Raw genomic sequence first — 17455 nt, 5'->3', positions numbered from 1 at the left:
TGGAATACCAGAAGGCACAAAGAAAAACACTTCCATTCTTGGAGACACTTTTTTTTGGTCCACATACCTGCATTTGCAGAAGACCTTTTTTTGCCAAGAAAAAATTATATAATGAAAAAATATCACAAGCAGGAGGCATAATTGTACTAGCTAAAATGATGCTTCTGCTAACAAAAGGGCTTTCAAATGGCAGTTTCAGTCCCATGAACTTGACTAGGATTAATAAAAGTACATTTTACATCATAGCAATTTAGCAGAGCACTTTGATTCTGGCTGAGTAGTTTCATCCCCTCCCTCCAGCTTTGTCTGATCAATCCACTCACTGATTTTTTAGCTGTTATTTTACATTTCAATGCTGTTCAGATATGAAGTGAGTGCTTCACACACTCCTCAACTACACTACACCACCTTTTATTACCCAGTTAAGACTCAAACTGGCTTCTTTTTCTGTCTCTCTCTCTCTCTCTCTCACATGCACACATGACCTCAATGCCACTTCCCTGTTTAGAGCTGTAAATTATTGACATAAGAGTCCAAAGTCTTGAACCTGAGGCAGAAAATTTTAAAAACATTAACCAACTGGCACTAGAGGCAGATTAAAACACCACATTAAATGCCTGTTAAGCACCCTGGAACCCATCATTTCCACATTCAAGTACTTGCATTTAGGCTGCTGCTTCTCCTTGCCCCCTCTGCACCAGGCTCAGCTCCTTCCTCTCTCTTTTGCTCTTCACATCTGTGTTCTCTGCATCATTCTTAACTTCTCTGCTCCACTATTCTTGACACCTTTGATCTTAAAAATAAAAAAGAGAAAGAAAAATTTGAAAGCACACAGCAATGGCACAACTGCAAATGGGTTTGTTCTCGCTTCCTATGGGAGTACAGGCATGGGACAGACTAACAATTAGGCAGTATCAAGCCCACACCCAGCACAAGAGGAAGAAAAACGTTCAAAGTTTCCTCTCATTGCTCTGAGGACATGTATTTCCTTGAAACTAATAAGGAATTAAAATCTGAATGCAACAATAAGGTTCTTTGATGTGTTCAGAGAATTTACCAGCAGCCATGGTCACACCAATCTTTTAGCAAACATATTAGTATTTTGTTTACTACTGCATGGAGCTGGACACTTGTGCTTCAGCTGCAGCCTCTTGCAGTAAACTACAAATTTCTAAAATATCTCAGAAAACAGTTGCAATCCTTCAGCTCCCTTTCAGGTTCACTTCATATATGAAAAAAACAGCCAACCGCAAGAATCCAACAACAGACAAGCCCTTGTGCATACCCCTTCTCTGTGTAAGAGGGAAGTTGTTTTCTGGGCAAGGGTGGTGTGGGTTCAACTTTTTTCGTCCCCAGGTTGGTGGCAAACAATGTAGTTATGCTGCTGCACCCCTTTCCCCCTTGGAACCAACAATCCTCATCCAGGTTGCAGAATGTGTACAGGAGATCTCTACCATCTTCCCCTACTACAGTCTGAGTCAAAGCTGAAAAATGCAAATGGCAATGTAGTAAAAACATGAGCAAATTTTTATTTGTCTGACAAGACAGAAAGAATTATCTGCAACAAATGCATTTCTTTGTAAGGAATCTTTAAGTATGCATGCACTTTGAGCAAATTCCTGGAAACACTGTGCATTAGGTTCAATACTAAATATGATTGATCCCATTTAGCTGTTGGACTTGTCTTTCTGGTAATGAGCTCCTCCGACAAATTTCAAACCATCTGAATGAACAACTTAGACAGAAGGCAAAAAAGTCATCTTGAAAGTAGCAGCAATGAATCCCACTTGGGACAGGCAATATGGAAGAAACAGAAACTGCCTTTGCACCAAAGCAATATATCTCAGGAAACAAAAAAGCTGCCAACAATCGCTACTACAAGGAAGCCAGTCTTGCCCAACATGCCAGAATTGAGCCAACCTGTCTTTTCCCTCCCACATTCCTGGGGGCTTCCCCAGCTGCTCCCCTACAGATGCTGTGGAGAGGTGCTCCTCTCCTTTTTGGCATGCTAGGATTTGCAACTGCAGCTGTCAGCACACACCTTCCCATCCATAACCCACACCAAGACAAATTAATCCAAGGTAATCAGGAGAAAAGTTTGGTTTGTGAGAAGAGAGGAGTGGCTCCCAAGACCTGTTCATCGGAAAGTAAATTCAAACCCAGGTAAAAATAGTCTTACAATGATGTTCATCTGGAGGGAACAGTGAGAATCTTCTGGAGTATGTCCTTCACAAAGGAGCAAGCACAGCCGTGCTTCTGCTCATCAAAACAAAACCCCCACCCATGCTCCTTTTAGAGCACATGCTGCTGAAAATAAAGCTGGATGTCTTCAGAAGACATTCCCAGATCTGTCTGCCTCAGGACAGCAATGACCACAATGGTGCTAAAATGTAGCAGGGTTTTTGTCAGTTGCATGTCAACAACACCTTTTTTATTGAAAATACCAAGTCAACTCTACCAAATAATTGTGTGTGAGAAATGAAGGTGCAGTATCTCCATCCAGAGCTGTCAAATGCATGATTAATTTGTATAGAAAGAAACATCAGCATCTACAGTGCCTTAAAAGTAGCTCCTGTCTGTCCATAAATGGCATTACTGGGTGCACTTGAAGCCTGGCTCCAGGTGGGAGGACCTGGAGTCCGTCCATCAGTGATTAAAGTCAGATTAAATCACCTGACTTTAAGAGTCATTCCAGTTTGTAAAGACATTTGAAATCCTCCAAAACAGGCAGCAAACGCATGCCTATTTCAAGTTTCAGGGGCCACTGCCTAACACCATGCCGGCTTCACCATCCATCAAAATATATCAATTGTAAAACAAACCTACGAAGTCAGAAACTAAGGTGAGCCCTACAAAACAACAGGTATGCCAAGTTTCTTGCCAGCCTCTCTCCAGTGTTTACCCAGCTGAAAGTAAAAAAGCATGAACAGTCAATCCTTTTAAGGACAACAAAACATCAACATCAACATTTATCATCTGGTGCTGGCTGTAAAACTAGAAGCACTTACCCACTCATCTCGCACTCCTGGTCAGCCTCAATGTTGCACTTCCCCTGAACGTTTGCACCTAGAAGACGCTACATACAGCTGATGGTGTTTTTTGTACCCAGGGAAAGCGCATGTCTAACAGTATTTTCAGAAATGCCAACGCATCCAGGTCCCACCACCATGATCTCCTGAGCTTGGGTACCCATCTGCTGCCTAAAGAAACCTCTCCAGAAGCCTGGTTACTTTTGACTGCCTGAACCTTCACACTCTGGTTAATCAGAAGAAAAACGGCTTAATGCCTGCCTTGTGTCACTTGACCCCATCTTCCTCCACACTGCAGGGATCATGGATCGAGCCAGGGAGAGTAACAGAACCAGCTGGGAGGAAGGAAGGAGCAGAAGAAAGGAGCAGCACCAGCTACACCAGTGGCAGAGCACCTTGTACTCCATCACTCTTCGATCCCATCCCAGTTTTGCTGCATGCTAACACTACTCTTCCCATAGTCAGCTTTCTGAAGAAGTCCAGGAACTTAGCGGGCTTCACATGAAAATGATTAATATTCCCAGAGACCCAAAGTTGAAATCTTTCTGGCATTATGTTGAAAATAATTCCTGTTTGTTTTTTCTTATGCTTTCTCATGATGGAGGAAAGGAAGACTAATCACCAAGAACACAGTCAACTGCAGATGGGACCTCAGAAAGCATTTTTCCACCTATTTGAAAAGAGGAGCTCATTCAAACACTGTAAGTAGGACTGCCTGCTAGGATATCACTCTATGATTCTTAGTAAGGCATTCTTAGTAAGACAGCCAGTCTTCAAAAATCATTATTTTTAATCATGCCTCCTACAAATGTATTAAGACTCATAGCTCCAGGAATGTAATTTCCTTTTTCTTGCTCTATTTTTACCACCTGTCTTAATATTAGAGGGGATTACAGTCAGGGGCATTTGCTGTTTTGGAGGTGGGTGCTTAAATGTAACCATGGACATGAAGACATCAATAAAATTATTCCCAAACCAGCAGCAGGTGGGCAAGACATCAGCCCCAGCTCACTGGGATTTGCATAGAGGGGGAGGTCACTGGGAACCTGTGAAAAGCCATTCCCACACAAGAAGCATGGCCCATGGATTGGCTGCCACCACAATTTATGAAGGGATTATTTTGATCTTCTTCAAAGCTTTAATTACTGCACTATTCATGCTAGTCCTGTGGTCAGTTCAGCCTATTTTTTTGCAACGAGAAACTTCAAGAACATGGCAAAGGCTACTCCCCAACAAGGTGTAAACTTGTTGCAATATGCATATACACATATTTTTACTCTGTAATGATTGATAAAGGGCTTGTAGTCCCTCCCTGCTCGCCGCAAGAACATTCTAGTAAGTCTGACTTGTTTTTTCCTTCACAGAGATAACACTCCTGCCATACAGAAAGTGTAACCTTTGAGAATGAAGAGCTCTTCACTAGAATTACAGCAGCTGTAGACAGAAAGTGAAAGCAATGGCATGGCAGGCATTACATCTGAGCAGTACACAATGTTCTCTTTCCTTCAGTTTCACTCTGGCAGCATCTGGATAACTGAAAAGGCACAAAGGTTATCCCAAAAATACAAGCTACTCTGTGTCTGTGGGTACTTTCTTAAAAGTATATTCCTATATATGGAAGAAAAAAAAACCCAAAAAACAAAAAACAAAAAACCTCTGGAAAAGCAGTTCTTCTTTCCCTGTCACAAAGCATCTAGTTAAAAGATTTGCCAGTATATAGAAATATTACTAATGGTTGTGAAAAGTTAAGGTGGGATAAGATCTTGGAGGCACATTTGTGAAGTAGGTCACAGCCTTTGCTCAAAGTTGTGGAAAAACATCTGTTTCTCAGAGGGTATGTGCAGAATATTGCATGGTATCAATTTATTTTTTCTCTGCAAATACAGAACAGGCAATATTATTTTTTAGAGAAGTTATCTTCACTTGTGCTTTGCTGATAAACTTTTAAACTATTCCCTTTGTTTACTAAGGCTGATGCAGTTAAGAAAAGCATCAATCACCCCGTGTGACCAAAGAGATATGCTGAAATGAGACCATATGCTAAATTTAGGATTCAGAGAACTGGGTTCTGTATTTGTGTCTGTGCCAAGACTGTTCCAGCATACATGGAAACATGATCTTTTTTAAAAGAACAGTACTTGGAGCAAAATTCTGCTCTTTGGTCACAGACTGAACTCTGCCTTCATATAGGATTTTGCAGTATGACAACTTTTTCAGCTATTCTGCTGTGAATACCAGTTTCAAAGATTTCACCATCTGTACTCTGAGGAAAGCCCTGCTTAGAAGTCAAACTCATCAGAGGAATAGAACCTAATATCAGGTAAAAAAACTTGTTAGACTCATCTGCCCAGAAATACTTCAGAAATGTGAGATTGACACTGCAAGGAAAACAGAAGTGCACTTTACTCAGCTGCTTTGACTGTGGACACCTGAATTCCCCCTGCCTGCAGTGTGTGGGGAGACAAGACCTCTGCCTGGTACCTTTCCTATCTGCCATGAGGTGGAAGAGGATCTTACCACAGGTGCTGCAGAACATGCCTTCTTTCTGATAATCCCAAATTATGCAAATATCCATATCTTTTTTGGAACCAACAACAAAACACTTCATTAAGAGTAGTAAACAAGGAAAAGTAGGCATTGCCATTCCTAGAGGTACAAGGGTTACAGATTCAAAGTGAAATCCTCACTTAAATATGAAGCAAGAAAACCCATAAAAACCAGTAACAGACTTTCTGGACTCATAGCTAGTTAGAAAGCAAAACTTATGCTCTCTGGTCTTTTAATTGCATGCAATGGTGCCTCCCTTTCCTTACCATTATTTGGTCAGTGATACCCTGTTGAACAGGGAGGGATGAGGCAGACATCACTGGCAGATTTGTTTCTAACTAAGCACCTCTTACTGTGAGCTCTGTTAGAGTATTCACCATGGCCAGTCTGCTCCACAGACCCAGCTCCTGTGCTGGCTGTAACACTTTGATCTGCATTGTAGTAACAACAATATCTTTCCTGCTCTTTCCTAACGTTTTGGTGGCAGCAGGAAAGACTATGTCCTTCCTGTCCTTCACCAAGAAAGAGTTCACTGCAGCCAGGAAAGGTGGCACCTTACTTACTCCAGTGCCTGCAGGAAGGAGGCAACTTCATCAAGAAAGGCCAGAAAGCCAAGAATTGGGGAGCAGGCAGGATGGGAGAGCACAGGCGTAAGTGGTGTAAGGCATGGCCTGGCCATTAAGAAGAACCTCTACAGGCAACCACCAGGCAATACTTCACCTGCTTCCCTAGGTTCCCAAAAGAAATGTGGCAGGGCTACAACAGGACTATGGCTGCTAAGGGGAAAACTTCGTGGAGTGAAACACCTGGAAAATCAAGCTGCTGCATGACAGATTCATGCCAGCAACAGCTAGCTACCTAACCTTTCAAGGCCCTGCAATGCAGTGTCCGGGTTGTGCCCACCTCATTGCAAGGCAGATGGAGGAGGAGGAAAGCATTCAGCATGTGCTCCTCTCCTGCTGCTGTACCCAAGAACGATACACAAAGTAGAATGAAGAAAAGCCCTTTTATCCTCAAGCAACAGAGGGCAAAAAGCAACCAACCTGACTTTCCCTGAAAACAAAACAAAAACCAAAGAAAACAAATGCAAAAGTAACTTAAACATGTACTGAAATCAGCATTACACACTGCATGTTAAACACGCCCAGGAAAAAGTTCTGTGAGAACTCATACTGTATAAGGAGTGTGTTTCATCAGCCCTATAGCATTTCTGTTCCACCCAAAGGGTGTTAACACACTCTGGCTGGGATTCAGACGTTACACATCAAAACAGACTCTTTCATTTGGTTTCCATATAGAGCTTATTCTCCCTCAGCAGCAAAGACATGAGGCGTTATTTTGCAGTGATCTCAGGCCTCATTAAAGTTAGCCCTTGGATTTGCAGACTAGAAGTTCACTGAAAAAATCCATCTTATTTTAATACAATAAAGCCAGAAGGTTGTTCTGTTTTTGCTTCTGGACTTAGCCATAATGAAGCAAGGTTCAGCCTCTCAATACCCACAATGAAATTTCCCTTGTGATGGCTCCTGTGTTGAACACCATCACACTTGAAGAACACAATGTCTGTGGCTGAGAACATCCACTTCTCTGGCATTGCAGCAACCTACATCAGCTGGGAATTTGGGCCAGGCTTTTAACAGATTGCTAAAGATCATCTCCACAGTATCCTTGCCACAATGCTCATCTGCACATGCATGGATGTCTGCTAGTCTGGTGGCAATCCAAAATTATTGCTTTAGCTTCAGCTTTAAAAGAATATTTTGTTTCCTAGGGGTTTCTTTCATTTTTTTTTTCTCAAGTCTTGCAGGGAGTGAAGACAGGAGATGCCAGATTCTGGTGGCATCACGATGGCAACATATCTTGACACACAAGAGACACTATCCCTTGCCACCTCCTTCAGCAGTCTCAAAAGCAGCCATAAATTGATTACTTACAATCAGTCAAATATATGATTTGTTTTCTTCTTAAGCTTTGTATTACATCTGATTACTGACCACGATTTGTCTTCAGTATCTGGGATTTCTAAATAATTTTCTCTCAAATGCTGCCTAAAAGAGAGGTGGTAACTTTCCCATACTTCACTCAGACAAGTTTGGGAGGGACTTGTCTGGGAAAGTGAAAACTAGAAGGCTATTAAAGCTCAAAAAATTATAAACAATCACTTCACTGATGAATCTCAATGGCATTCTCATGAGCTCCATGACTAGGTTTACAGGAGACATCCCTAAAACTTTTAACAAGCACTTTTGCCACATGGATCCCTCTGAAAGCAGTAGGAAATTATGCATGCACATACTTGCAATAGCTGAATCTTAAACTGTGAGAGTACCTTTTAGAGCTGGGCAGTCTTTATCTCAGTGTCCTGCCTAACACTGCTTTGCCTAAGTACAGGGTGAGTGCTTTATAGGGTGCTATACATTAGAAAAGAGCCATTGTAAAAGAAAAGTGCTTAAGCTCACTGTTCTCACAATGATGACGGCTTGTGAGGTTCAGACAGGATTGCAAGAAGTCAATGACATTTTAGAGGCACTCAAGGATGCAGAAAAAAATTATTCCAGATAGCAAACACTGAGAAATGTGTTCAAGGAAGAGTTTTCACATTCACTGGCCATGACCTGCACCTGATATAATCCACCTTGCTTGGACTGGGCTTGTTTCCCACAGCTACCTTTGTTTGTATAACATACTGTTCTGCAACACACAGCAAGAACTATTTGCACACTACACTAAAGTGTGATTTAATATTTGCTTAAAGCTTTAATTTTATTGTCTGGATAAGGGCAGTTTCTACCACTGAAGTTAATAGCTAACCCACAACTACACCTTTGCTACCTAAAGTTCTAATTGTTAGCACAACACTCAGATCCAGCAGCAAAAGACATAAACTACCACTGCCTAACCTCACTGAGAGAGGCAAAAGTGGCCCTTTCAGCATAGCAATTTCTCCTTTACTTCTAAGAAAAAGTATTCAAGAAAAGTATACACTATTTCAGATTTAAAAAAAACACTCTTATGATTACTTAGTAGACACTTTCTTTACAGACAGATCATGGCAGGCACAGACTTGGGGGCTGGAATCCTCTGAATCACCCACTGTGAGCTGGAAACATGTCTGTCACATGAACCTATTTACAGTTACAAAAATAGCACCATGAAATACACACATGTGTTAAGCATAAAAAATAAATGGAATTAATTATTACAGAGATACTGCTTGACACTGGAGAATTTAAGAAAGAAATATTTTTCTCTTGTACACGCAGAAAGTGTACTAAGTAATAAATGCTTGTACTTACGCTTGTTGAAATGATATGATCTAATGCTCTTTTTTCTAGAAATGCTACTCTTTCCTATGCCACAGGACATAAAGGATATGAATAGTTAATAGGATTGGTTACAAAATGTGCTTTTAATTTAAAGCTTTTGTGTTGACCACAGACCAACAGCAATTAGCCTCACTTTGTGATTTGCAGCAGCTATTTCTATCTCAGAAGTTTCCTAAAATACTATTGAGCTAGAGTGAGACAACTCAACTCATCCTCATTTCTCATCTAAGCTGCATAAATATCATTAAACTTAACAAAGTTAGACGTCTTTGGATTCTCTCATCAATCTCAAATCTCAGAATTCTTCTGGTATCTAAAAAATTTAGTTTTTATATGCTTGAATGCAATGTATTCAAATGTGTGAGAATTGGACCTCTGGAATTAAAGTTTTTCATTTCACCCAGAACAGCTTTAGCGCAGCAGAGATTGTTCAAGCTTCTCATCAACACACAACCTTTTTTTCAGTACAGCCCAGGAGCATGCATCTCTAAATAGGAGAAGGACAAATGAAATCTCAAATCTAAACAGAAGAAGGAGAAATGAAATCTCAAATGAATGTATCTCAGATTACACAGCCATCCAATGTTTGTCCATCTTTTGACTAATTCACCAGGTAGTTCTCAACGTCACAAAGTACATTCTTCTAGCTGTTGACTGATCTGTGGAAATTGAGTGAAACCATTCACAGTAATTTCATGCCATCAGCAAAGCTGATACTGGATTACATCTTTTGGCTACCATTGATCTGCCTCCATCTAAGTGGGCAACCCCAAAGGTGGAATGCAAAAAAAAAAAAAAAAAAAACCCAAACCAATCATGTATTTTATACCCAATTCTATTAGCAACTCGAATCTCAAAATGACTAAAACTCGAGCGCTCAGGCCCTTTCATCATCCTGGATGTCATCACTTCCACTGTACTCTGTGTACGTGTTTGTCATGGCATTTCAAAACAGCACTTCTGTGACTGAAGAAGATGCCACTTCCCATATTGCAGGGCCTTTGCCCAGACCTCTGGCTGTGAAAAGTGGCACCAGGATAAAACAGGAGTGCAGCCCCTACCCTCTGTTGTGTAGTTTGCTAAGGGAGTACTGCCATGCAGCCGTCTAATTTAGACGACACATTAAATAAATGGTAAAACTGAATTAATTTTTAAACCTCTCATGCTTCTTTCCTCTGTGCTTATTTCATTTTTGCCAATTGGGAAATGAAAACCAACGGAGCTGGTTTCACTTTTGTTTATATTTGGTTTCAATTTTATCCTCAAGTTTTGCTTTCATCTTTTTCATGTAACACTGTTGGGATTTCAAATGCTACAGGCAAGCTGTCAGTAATTTAAAAACATTACTCTCCTATCCTGCCCATTTTCCTATTGGAGAATTATTTTTATTTTAGATAAACTTTTTAAGATGTTGTCACAATTGTAGAAAGTGTTTTGGGGTGGAGCTGTTTAGTTTTGATTTTACAGATTTATATGCTTCATCCATTTAAATTCAATACTTCACTATTTTCCCCTTGATTAACGTCTCAGTTAATCATATAAAGTCCTGAACACAGGATTCAACAAAACACCTTTAAAGAGCAGCCAGTACACCAAATACACAAAAGCCCACATCATGCACCAAATGTGTTACACATATATGCATGAAACGCACATAAAGAGCTAATTTCATTTCTACCTTAATTTATTTAACAACAAAGGCAGTATCTTGCTTAGATAAAGCTGTAAGAGGCTTGCCTGCTGTAAGCCTCCCTTGCCTGGGAGGCTTGCTGTGAATATACAATATCAACAGGAATATTACAGTACAGGCTTTGTCTTCTGTGCACTTATCTGGCCCTTCAAGTCACATATATCCCTCCATACATACCAAAAAAACAGAACTTAACCACAGGTCACACTTTTCAAAACCAAATGCGTAAGCAACCCTTCCTTCTTTTGTGCTGTATTAATCTTAAGTATCTAAGTCTTTTAAAAGTACTTAAAATAAAAGGGAAATGGTTGGACAACATCCACTGTCACATGCAGTTCAGAACAAAGGACAAATTTAACCAATTTTGACACACCTTAACGCCATTTCTAACACCAGAAATATGCTGGAAGCTACAAAACCAAGCCTGTCTAGGTTACCTGAAAAACCGTGATCTGCCCCACTCTTTAATACACAGCAATATGAAAATTATTACTTCCAAGCTTATCCTGAAAGATAGCAACCTATATATCAACAATTGCGTGTTAAATTAACTAAGAGTTAAAATTTAAATTCTGCACCTGGGGTGAAACAATATGCCACATGCAGGCAGATTTACTCCTAGATCTGTGTCCAAACTGCAACAAGATAAAATGTTGTCCTGAAGACTGATTTAATGCAATCTGCTCCCAAGCAAATAAAGGAGTCAGAAGATTTCTGGCATACAGAAAACTAGGCTTGCAATATATTACTAATTAAGAAATCAAACATTTCTGTACTGCTTACCACTTCTTTCTTTCTTCTCTAGGTCATTCAAAAATTCTAGGTAATTCAGAAATTTTACATGAGCTTCCAAGAGATTGTAAAGATATCCAGCACTAACTTTAAGAGCAAATTTTAAAACCTTTTCACAGTTTATCAATAAGAAGTATGTGCTGGACAATGTATTATTTATGCTACATACAAAATATCTTAATTTTAAGTATTTATATATATGTAGATATGTACATCTGTCTATATATATTTACATACACAGGGGCTGACATTAAACTCTAATTTATTATTATGGATTCAATTCCACTAACTATTAATTGTTTATTTCAGTTTTTCTTTAATGGCTATTTTAATCTTAACACGAGTTTACACATAGTCAATACAAAGAAGAACCTTCATACATTCCAATAAAATTTATGAAATAAAACTGAAACCAAAACAAAAACAAAAAACCCCAAGAGGAATTTATTTAATTAAACCAAACAGTATTTTTCATAATGCTATTCATACATGAGGAATATGCAAATTAACAAATCCGTTCCTCTCCTTCACTGTATCCAGAATCTTTTAAGCTTGCTTCTTGTTTTGTTTTGCACTTCAGAGCTCAAAGGACAAGACAGAAAATGTTTTGCACTAATCACAGTTTATAGCAGCACTAGCTAGAATAAAACTTCTGTAAACACTGCCTCATGGTTTATGCCCTCAATATCACAATCATTACAGACCTTTGAAGAATCAGGTTTCAAAAGAGCAATCTTTACAAATGAGACACAGAGATAAGCAGGAGTAACACATGATTAGTTTCGTATCTTTACCTAGAAACGGACTATGACTTTTAATATATGATGCACAAAATAGAAGCTGAGGTTCTGATCCTGCAAATGTCGGAGGAATTTTGCAGGGGTACCGCTCCAATGCAATGTTAAATGCATACAGGATACACTTAACCTGACTGTAACCGTTGTCAGGTTAACAAGGGCTGAGGTAGCAAGCCCAAATTAAACAGGATTATCATAGGCTAATTTTTTCCTGGAAGTTGATAAAATCTTATGCTATAAGTTTCGCGTAACAAAGGGCAATATGCGGTCTTGCTTCTCTCTGTTATCTGCAAATGGATTGTAGCTTATGCTTCTCACTGGAAATTTCTACTAGCAGTTTTCAGCAATGATTCTTGATCATCATCTGCAGTAATTCTCTGTCAGCAGTCAGTGCCCAAAATTTGATACTGAACTGTCCTGACTGCTAAATTGCACAGCAAGTTTCTCTCCAAAAGACTGACTAATCACTCATGAACCCGAGTAAACTCCTGACATACACGCAGTGGCTGTGAGCACCACAATTTATGTATTGCAGGACAAACATCTGTTTTTTCAAAGTTGCCTCCCAATTGTTTTATTTGCATCTCATTTATCTTGCCTCTTCACTTTCTTCATGACACTAATGATTTTAAAGAATATCCCCACGGTCCCTCAAGTCACTTCTTTTCCAAGTTACTTACTCTTTCACAAAAGCTCCTTCCTACCCTTCATCATCTTTGACATCCTCCTCTGTAGCTCAGCAAATTTCACTACTTCCTGAATCAGGAGAGGGGAGCAATATGGATTTGTAGTGGCATGATAGTGCTCTCTATTTCTTTTTTTAACTCCTTCCTAATAATTCCTAACCTGTCCTGTCCTTTATTAGCCACTTCTTGGCACAGAGTTTATATTTTCATTGGATTATACAAGTTTTATGATTCTTTTCCTGAGTAGAAAGTCAGTTCATGCCTCATTTTTGTGTGCAAAAAATTAGGATTGCAATCCCTTCCATCAATATTACACTGAAATTGGTCTGTACTGAACTTCATTTGCAAACTTACCTCCACACTTTCAAAGTAAGATTTTTCTGCAGACTTTGTGGTTTGGCCTTTGGGATTTTCATGCTCCAAATGAGTTAATACAACCAGCAAACTTGTCACACTCCCACCTATCCCTTCCTCCATCCCTTGAATGGCATGGGCCCTGGCCAGACTGAGGGGTACAACCTCTCTTCACTGAGCAAACTGGCCACGACTACACAGCCCAAAGCAAACTGATCCCACTTTGAAACTGGCCCTGCTTTAGTAAAGACTGCATCAACCAGACAGCAGCTCAGCTTTACCTTTAGGGAACGCTGGAAAAGCCATGACACTCAAGTCCCTGGCAACAGAAGTCAGGCCTAGTCTTTGTCACTGTTTCACATTTATACCCGTGGTCACTAGTCCCATTCACTAACCCTTGGCAACCAACCAGCCAAACAAAAATGCCCATCCTGAGTTCTGAGTCTCCACAGAAACCCTGAAAAAGGGACAGCTCATTTATCACATCCCACTTCTGGAACACCAAAGCAGGCATACTCAAGGAGTTACACACAAGAGGCAACATATCAGCAACTTTCCATTTAGTTGTTTCAAAACTGCAACAAGTATCACCTCCTGCCTTCTACTTCATCCTTCCCAATGGTTTGTTCTCATACCCTCTCCCACAGACACTTCACTTTGGAAAATTCCTTGACATGTTCACTCTTTAAAAAAAAAATGGAAAGCCTCTTGCAAAAGAATCTCCTTAAACTCCTTCTTGGTGAAGCAAGGCTTAGAGAATTTGTTTCACTCTTCCACTGACTTTATCTTCCTTGGGCACTCCTTCTACACATGGATAACTTATCAGCAAGCTTCCTGGGTTTGATGAGCTTCAAAGAGTATATTCTAATTGTTCTCATGCCTTTAGTAGCATGACTCTTTGGCTTACTTAATTGTGTTTGACACATTTTTAATGTTCTTCTCCACCTTTCCCATTTGAAGACAAAACCTTAACATTTGAAAGATGTCTTTTTACTTGTACTGAGCTGCTTTACTTTGCTTGTCAGCCTGCTCAGCTTTTTGGTATTTTTGACAGGTGACATACAATTGCTTTGAGCCTTTACTATTAGTGTCTTTGCAGAATTACATGAGACTTGCAACTGTTTTACACTTTTGGCTGCCTCTCACCATTTGATTAATTTCTTTCCTCGCTATAAGAAGAACTACTTTGGAAGAGTAAACACTGCCACAACAACTCTTGCCTTTGCAGCTCCTAAAACAACATTGAGTTTAAAGACATTATGATCAGTGTCATGTCAGAACTGGCGGGATTTTTAATGAAAAATTCTGAACTTAATTCTTGCTGGGCAGTACCTTGTCCAGAGTTGTTTGCCCCAGTGTATCTGTACAAGCTATACCCAGAAAGTAGGGGTTTTTGGCACCTGGGCAAATGTCATGTTGGATCATGACATAATCTACATGGGGGCAACTGAGGCCTCTCATAAACAATCATATTTCCTACTCTTGGAGTTTCTCTACACTCCCTTAATATAGACAGTTATTGTCAACATCTAGGTTGGGCAGTCAGTCACATAGCCCCAGTCTCTCTACTCTTCCTACACAGGCCTAGAACATCAAGACATGGGACCCTATGTTACTTCCCCAAACAGCTACTTCCTCTTTAACAAAAGGTTTCCCACATCATGCACATGCAAGCTACTCAGTCCTCTATATGCATCCACAAAGTTTTTGATATTCCAAGTATTCTATCATGAAGATGTTTTAACACCATGAAGATGATGCACCACTTCAAGAGAGAGAGTCATGGCAAACTTTATAATCCTTATCCATCAGCCTTTCCCCACCGTTTGGTTTTTAAACATATATTAATATAGATACAGTATATATAAGCACATGTTTTCATTGAAGGCATACATAGCCTGGCTGCAAATTTATTTACATAAAACCTATTCTTCTAATGTAAACTCTATTTACTAAAAAAAAAAAAAAAAAAAAATATTATTTTCTCTTGAATCTTAGCAGCATTTTTTTTCATCGTTTTCTCAACTCTGTATTAAAACTGCCCCTAACTCCACTTGGTCCCACACATTAAAGACCTTTTCTCAATGGAGAAAGGGGTCTTTAACCCCCGCTTCCTAACAGCCTGCATGTTACTTCTCATACCTCTTGGCTACCCATTTCCACACAGCATGGCCTGTGATGAACAGCTCTTCTCTAGAGACTGACATCTCCTAAAATCTGTCACTTCTGTCATCAGCAAGTAACTGGGTAGCAGTGTTAATATATGTGCCAAACAATAATAGTGACTGACTGCTCTACCTGCATCTGCCAAGCTGCTGGGACCCCCAGCCTCAGGGAGATAACACAGGGCTCAGCAGGCTGAAGAGCTGCAGTGTGGCACATGATGTGATACTGTGCCTAAGGAGCTGGAGCTCTCACAACATTCATCATGTTTTCCCAGCAAAAAGGGGCACATGAAGTAATTCCCTGGCAGCATGTTACAAGCAGGGGCCTAAGAAGGATACTGATGCATCTGAAGGGGCTGGGGGCAAAGAAAGATAGCAATTCAGCTTGAGACCATCTGCCTCACGCATCAGTTCTGCTACTTTTGTGTGACTGTCTCTGTGTTACGGTGAATTTAAATGTTGCTGCTCCACTCAACTCTCTTTTTATAGTACGAACAGGCATTCTGCAAAGATTGTTAAGACTTAAATAAAATAACTGTAAACTTAAACATGTTGTATTTCATCTCCAGAAACCGAAGTTTTCATTTACAACTGCTCATACCTTCAAGAGAATGCTGTCTGCAAGACCTTAGCACGGTAAGGCTGGTTATAAATTACAACTGTACACTTACCGGAAGGAAAGTTCTGCACTCCGGAATTCCTTTATCTGAGCTCTGTGTCTAACGAATTACGGTTAAGACACAGACTCTGCTGCTTAGGAGCTCACACTAATCAAAACAAGAGCCAAAGGCCTAATCACCTCTGGGAATCTGGACCGAGGGATCCAACCCTTCAGCTACTTGCAAATTCGATCCCAGCCATCGCAAGACGCTGGAAATTTGACCCTGCGTACTGCGCACAAAGGAAATCCTTGTTCCTAACTTCCCCCTGGGGTTTGACGTCCAGCGCTAGGCTCCCTGCTCAGGACAGAGCCCGCAAGGGGCCGCGCCGCCGTGCCCGCCCGGGAGGCCGCTCCCGCAGGGAGCCGAGCGCCCGCGCCACTTCCTCCTTCCGCCGCTCCCGCGGGGCCCGCCCGCCCGCGGCCCCGCTGCATCGCCCCGCTCCGCGCTGCCGTGCCGTGCCGTGCCGTGCCCCCCGAGGGTGGGATGCGGACGCCCCCGGCTCCCGCTCCCTCCCGGCGCGGCGGGCGGCGGCGCTGGGGCGGGGGGCGGCGGCCCCGCCCCGCCGCTTGTGTAACGGGCCCTCGGCGAGACGGGCTGGGCCCCGCCCCTCCCCGCCCCCGGCCCGCGGGGGCAGCGCCCCCCCCCGCGCCGACCCCCGCCCGCCCCCCTCCGCCCGCGCCGCCGCCGCTCCCCGTCCCTTATCGGAGCCACCGCAGCCGCCAGCCCCGCAACAAGTGCGGGGGCCCCCGACCCGACCCGGCCCGGCCCGGCCCGCGGCCCTCCCGACCCAACGCCCCCGCCTTTGTCTGTGCGCCCGAGCTCCCTCCCCACCCGGGAAGCGGCGGGTACCCCCGTCCGCTCCATCTCCGCCGCGGCCGCGTCTTCCCTTCCCCCCCCGCCCCTTCTCAAACGTAGCCGCGGAATCGGGCTCGGCCCCGGTCGCTGTAGCCCGACCTTTTGTTTTTAAAACCGATGCGTATCTGCCCGGGAGCCCCCGCTGCCCCGCACACGGAAACGGCAGCAATGCGGAAAAATAAAATGAAAATTAAACACGAAGAAAATAATAATTATGAAAAAAAATATAGCAAATAATTCAAAATTACCTTGCCGGCCCGTTTTCGCGGCCCTTATATAATTCCTCAAGGTTACCGCCGTTGCCAGGGGACGCGAAATGGAAATGAAAACAGGCGCTGAATAATCGCGGGAGCAAAACTAAAAGTTCAGTGCCTCCGCCCGGGCGGAGAGAGGGCCAGATCGAAAGCAAAACAAGGAGAGGAAGCGGCGAGGCCGCCGCCGCTTGGAAATCCCCCCGCCTCTCCGCCGGGCCGGGCCGGCCGCGCAGGCGGCGGGGGCAGGGCTGCGGCGGCGGGCGCGGAAGCGCTGCGCCCGTCACCGCCGCGCCGGGGC

At 42.2% G+C, this 17455-nt stretch overlaps 1 protein-coding gene across 4 annotated transcripts in view; it reads right to left on the bottom strand.

The window, feature by feature from the left end:
- Window positions 1-17455, bottom strand: part of IRF2 (interferon regulatory factor 2) — a 39552-nt gene extending 22097 nt beyond the window's left edge. The window contains exons 1-2 of one of the 4 annotated variants that reach the window (XM_004174812.6): window positions 17152-17455; window positions 664-793 (exon numbers count right to left, since the gene is read on the bottom strand). Coding sequence is in view for 2 of the 4 variants with exons in the window: in XM_072928338.1 (XP_072784439.1) it covers window positions 660-665 (6 nt within the window). In the remaining 2 variants the exon portion in view is untranslated. Of the gene's footprint in view, window positions 1-659; window positions 794-16057; window positions 16467-17151 lie in introns of those variants that run through there. The other 3 variants (XM_072928338.1, XM_072928339.1, XM_030271268.4) reach the window with 3 other exon arrangements.

This window comes from Taeniopygia guttata, chromosome 4 (assembly GCF_048771995.1).
Source record: "Taeniopygia guttata chromosome 4, bTaeGut7.mat, whole genome shotgun sequence".
NCBI classification, from domain to species: domain Eukaryota; kingdom Metazoa; phylum Chordata; class Aves; order Passeriformes; family Estrildidae; genus Taeniopygia; species Taeniopygia guttata.
Note: the sequence above shows the minus strand (reverse complement) of the source record. Positions and strands in the feature narration are given on the sequence as shown.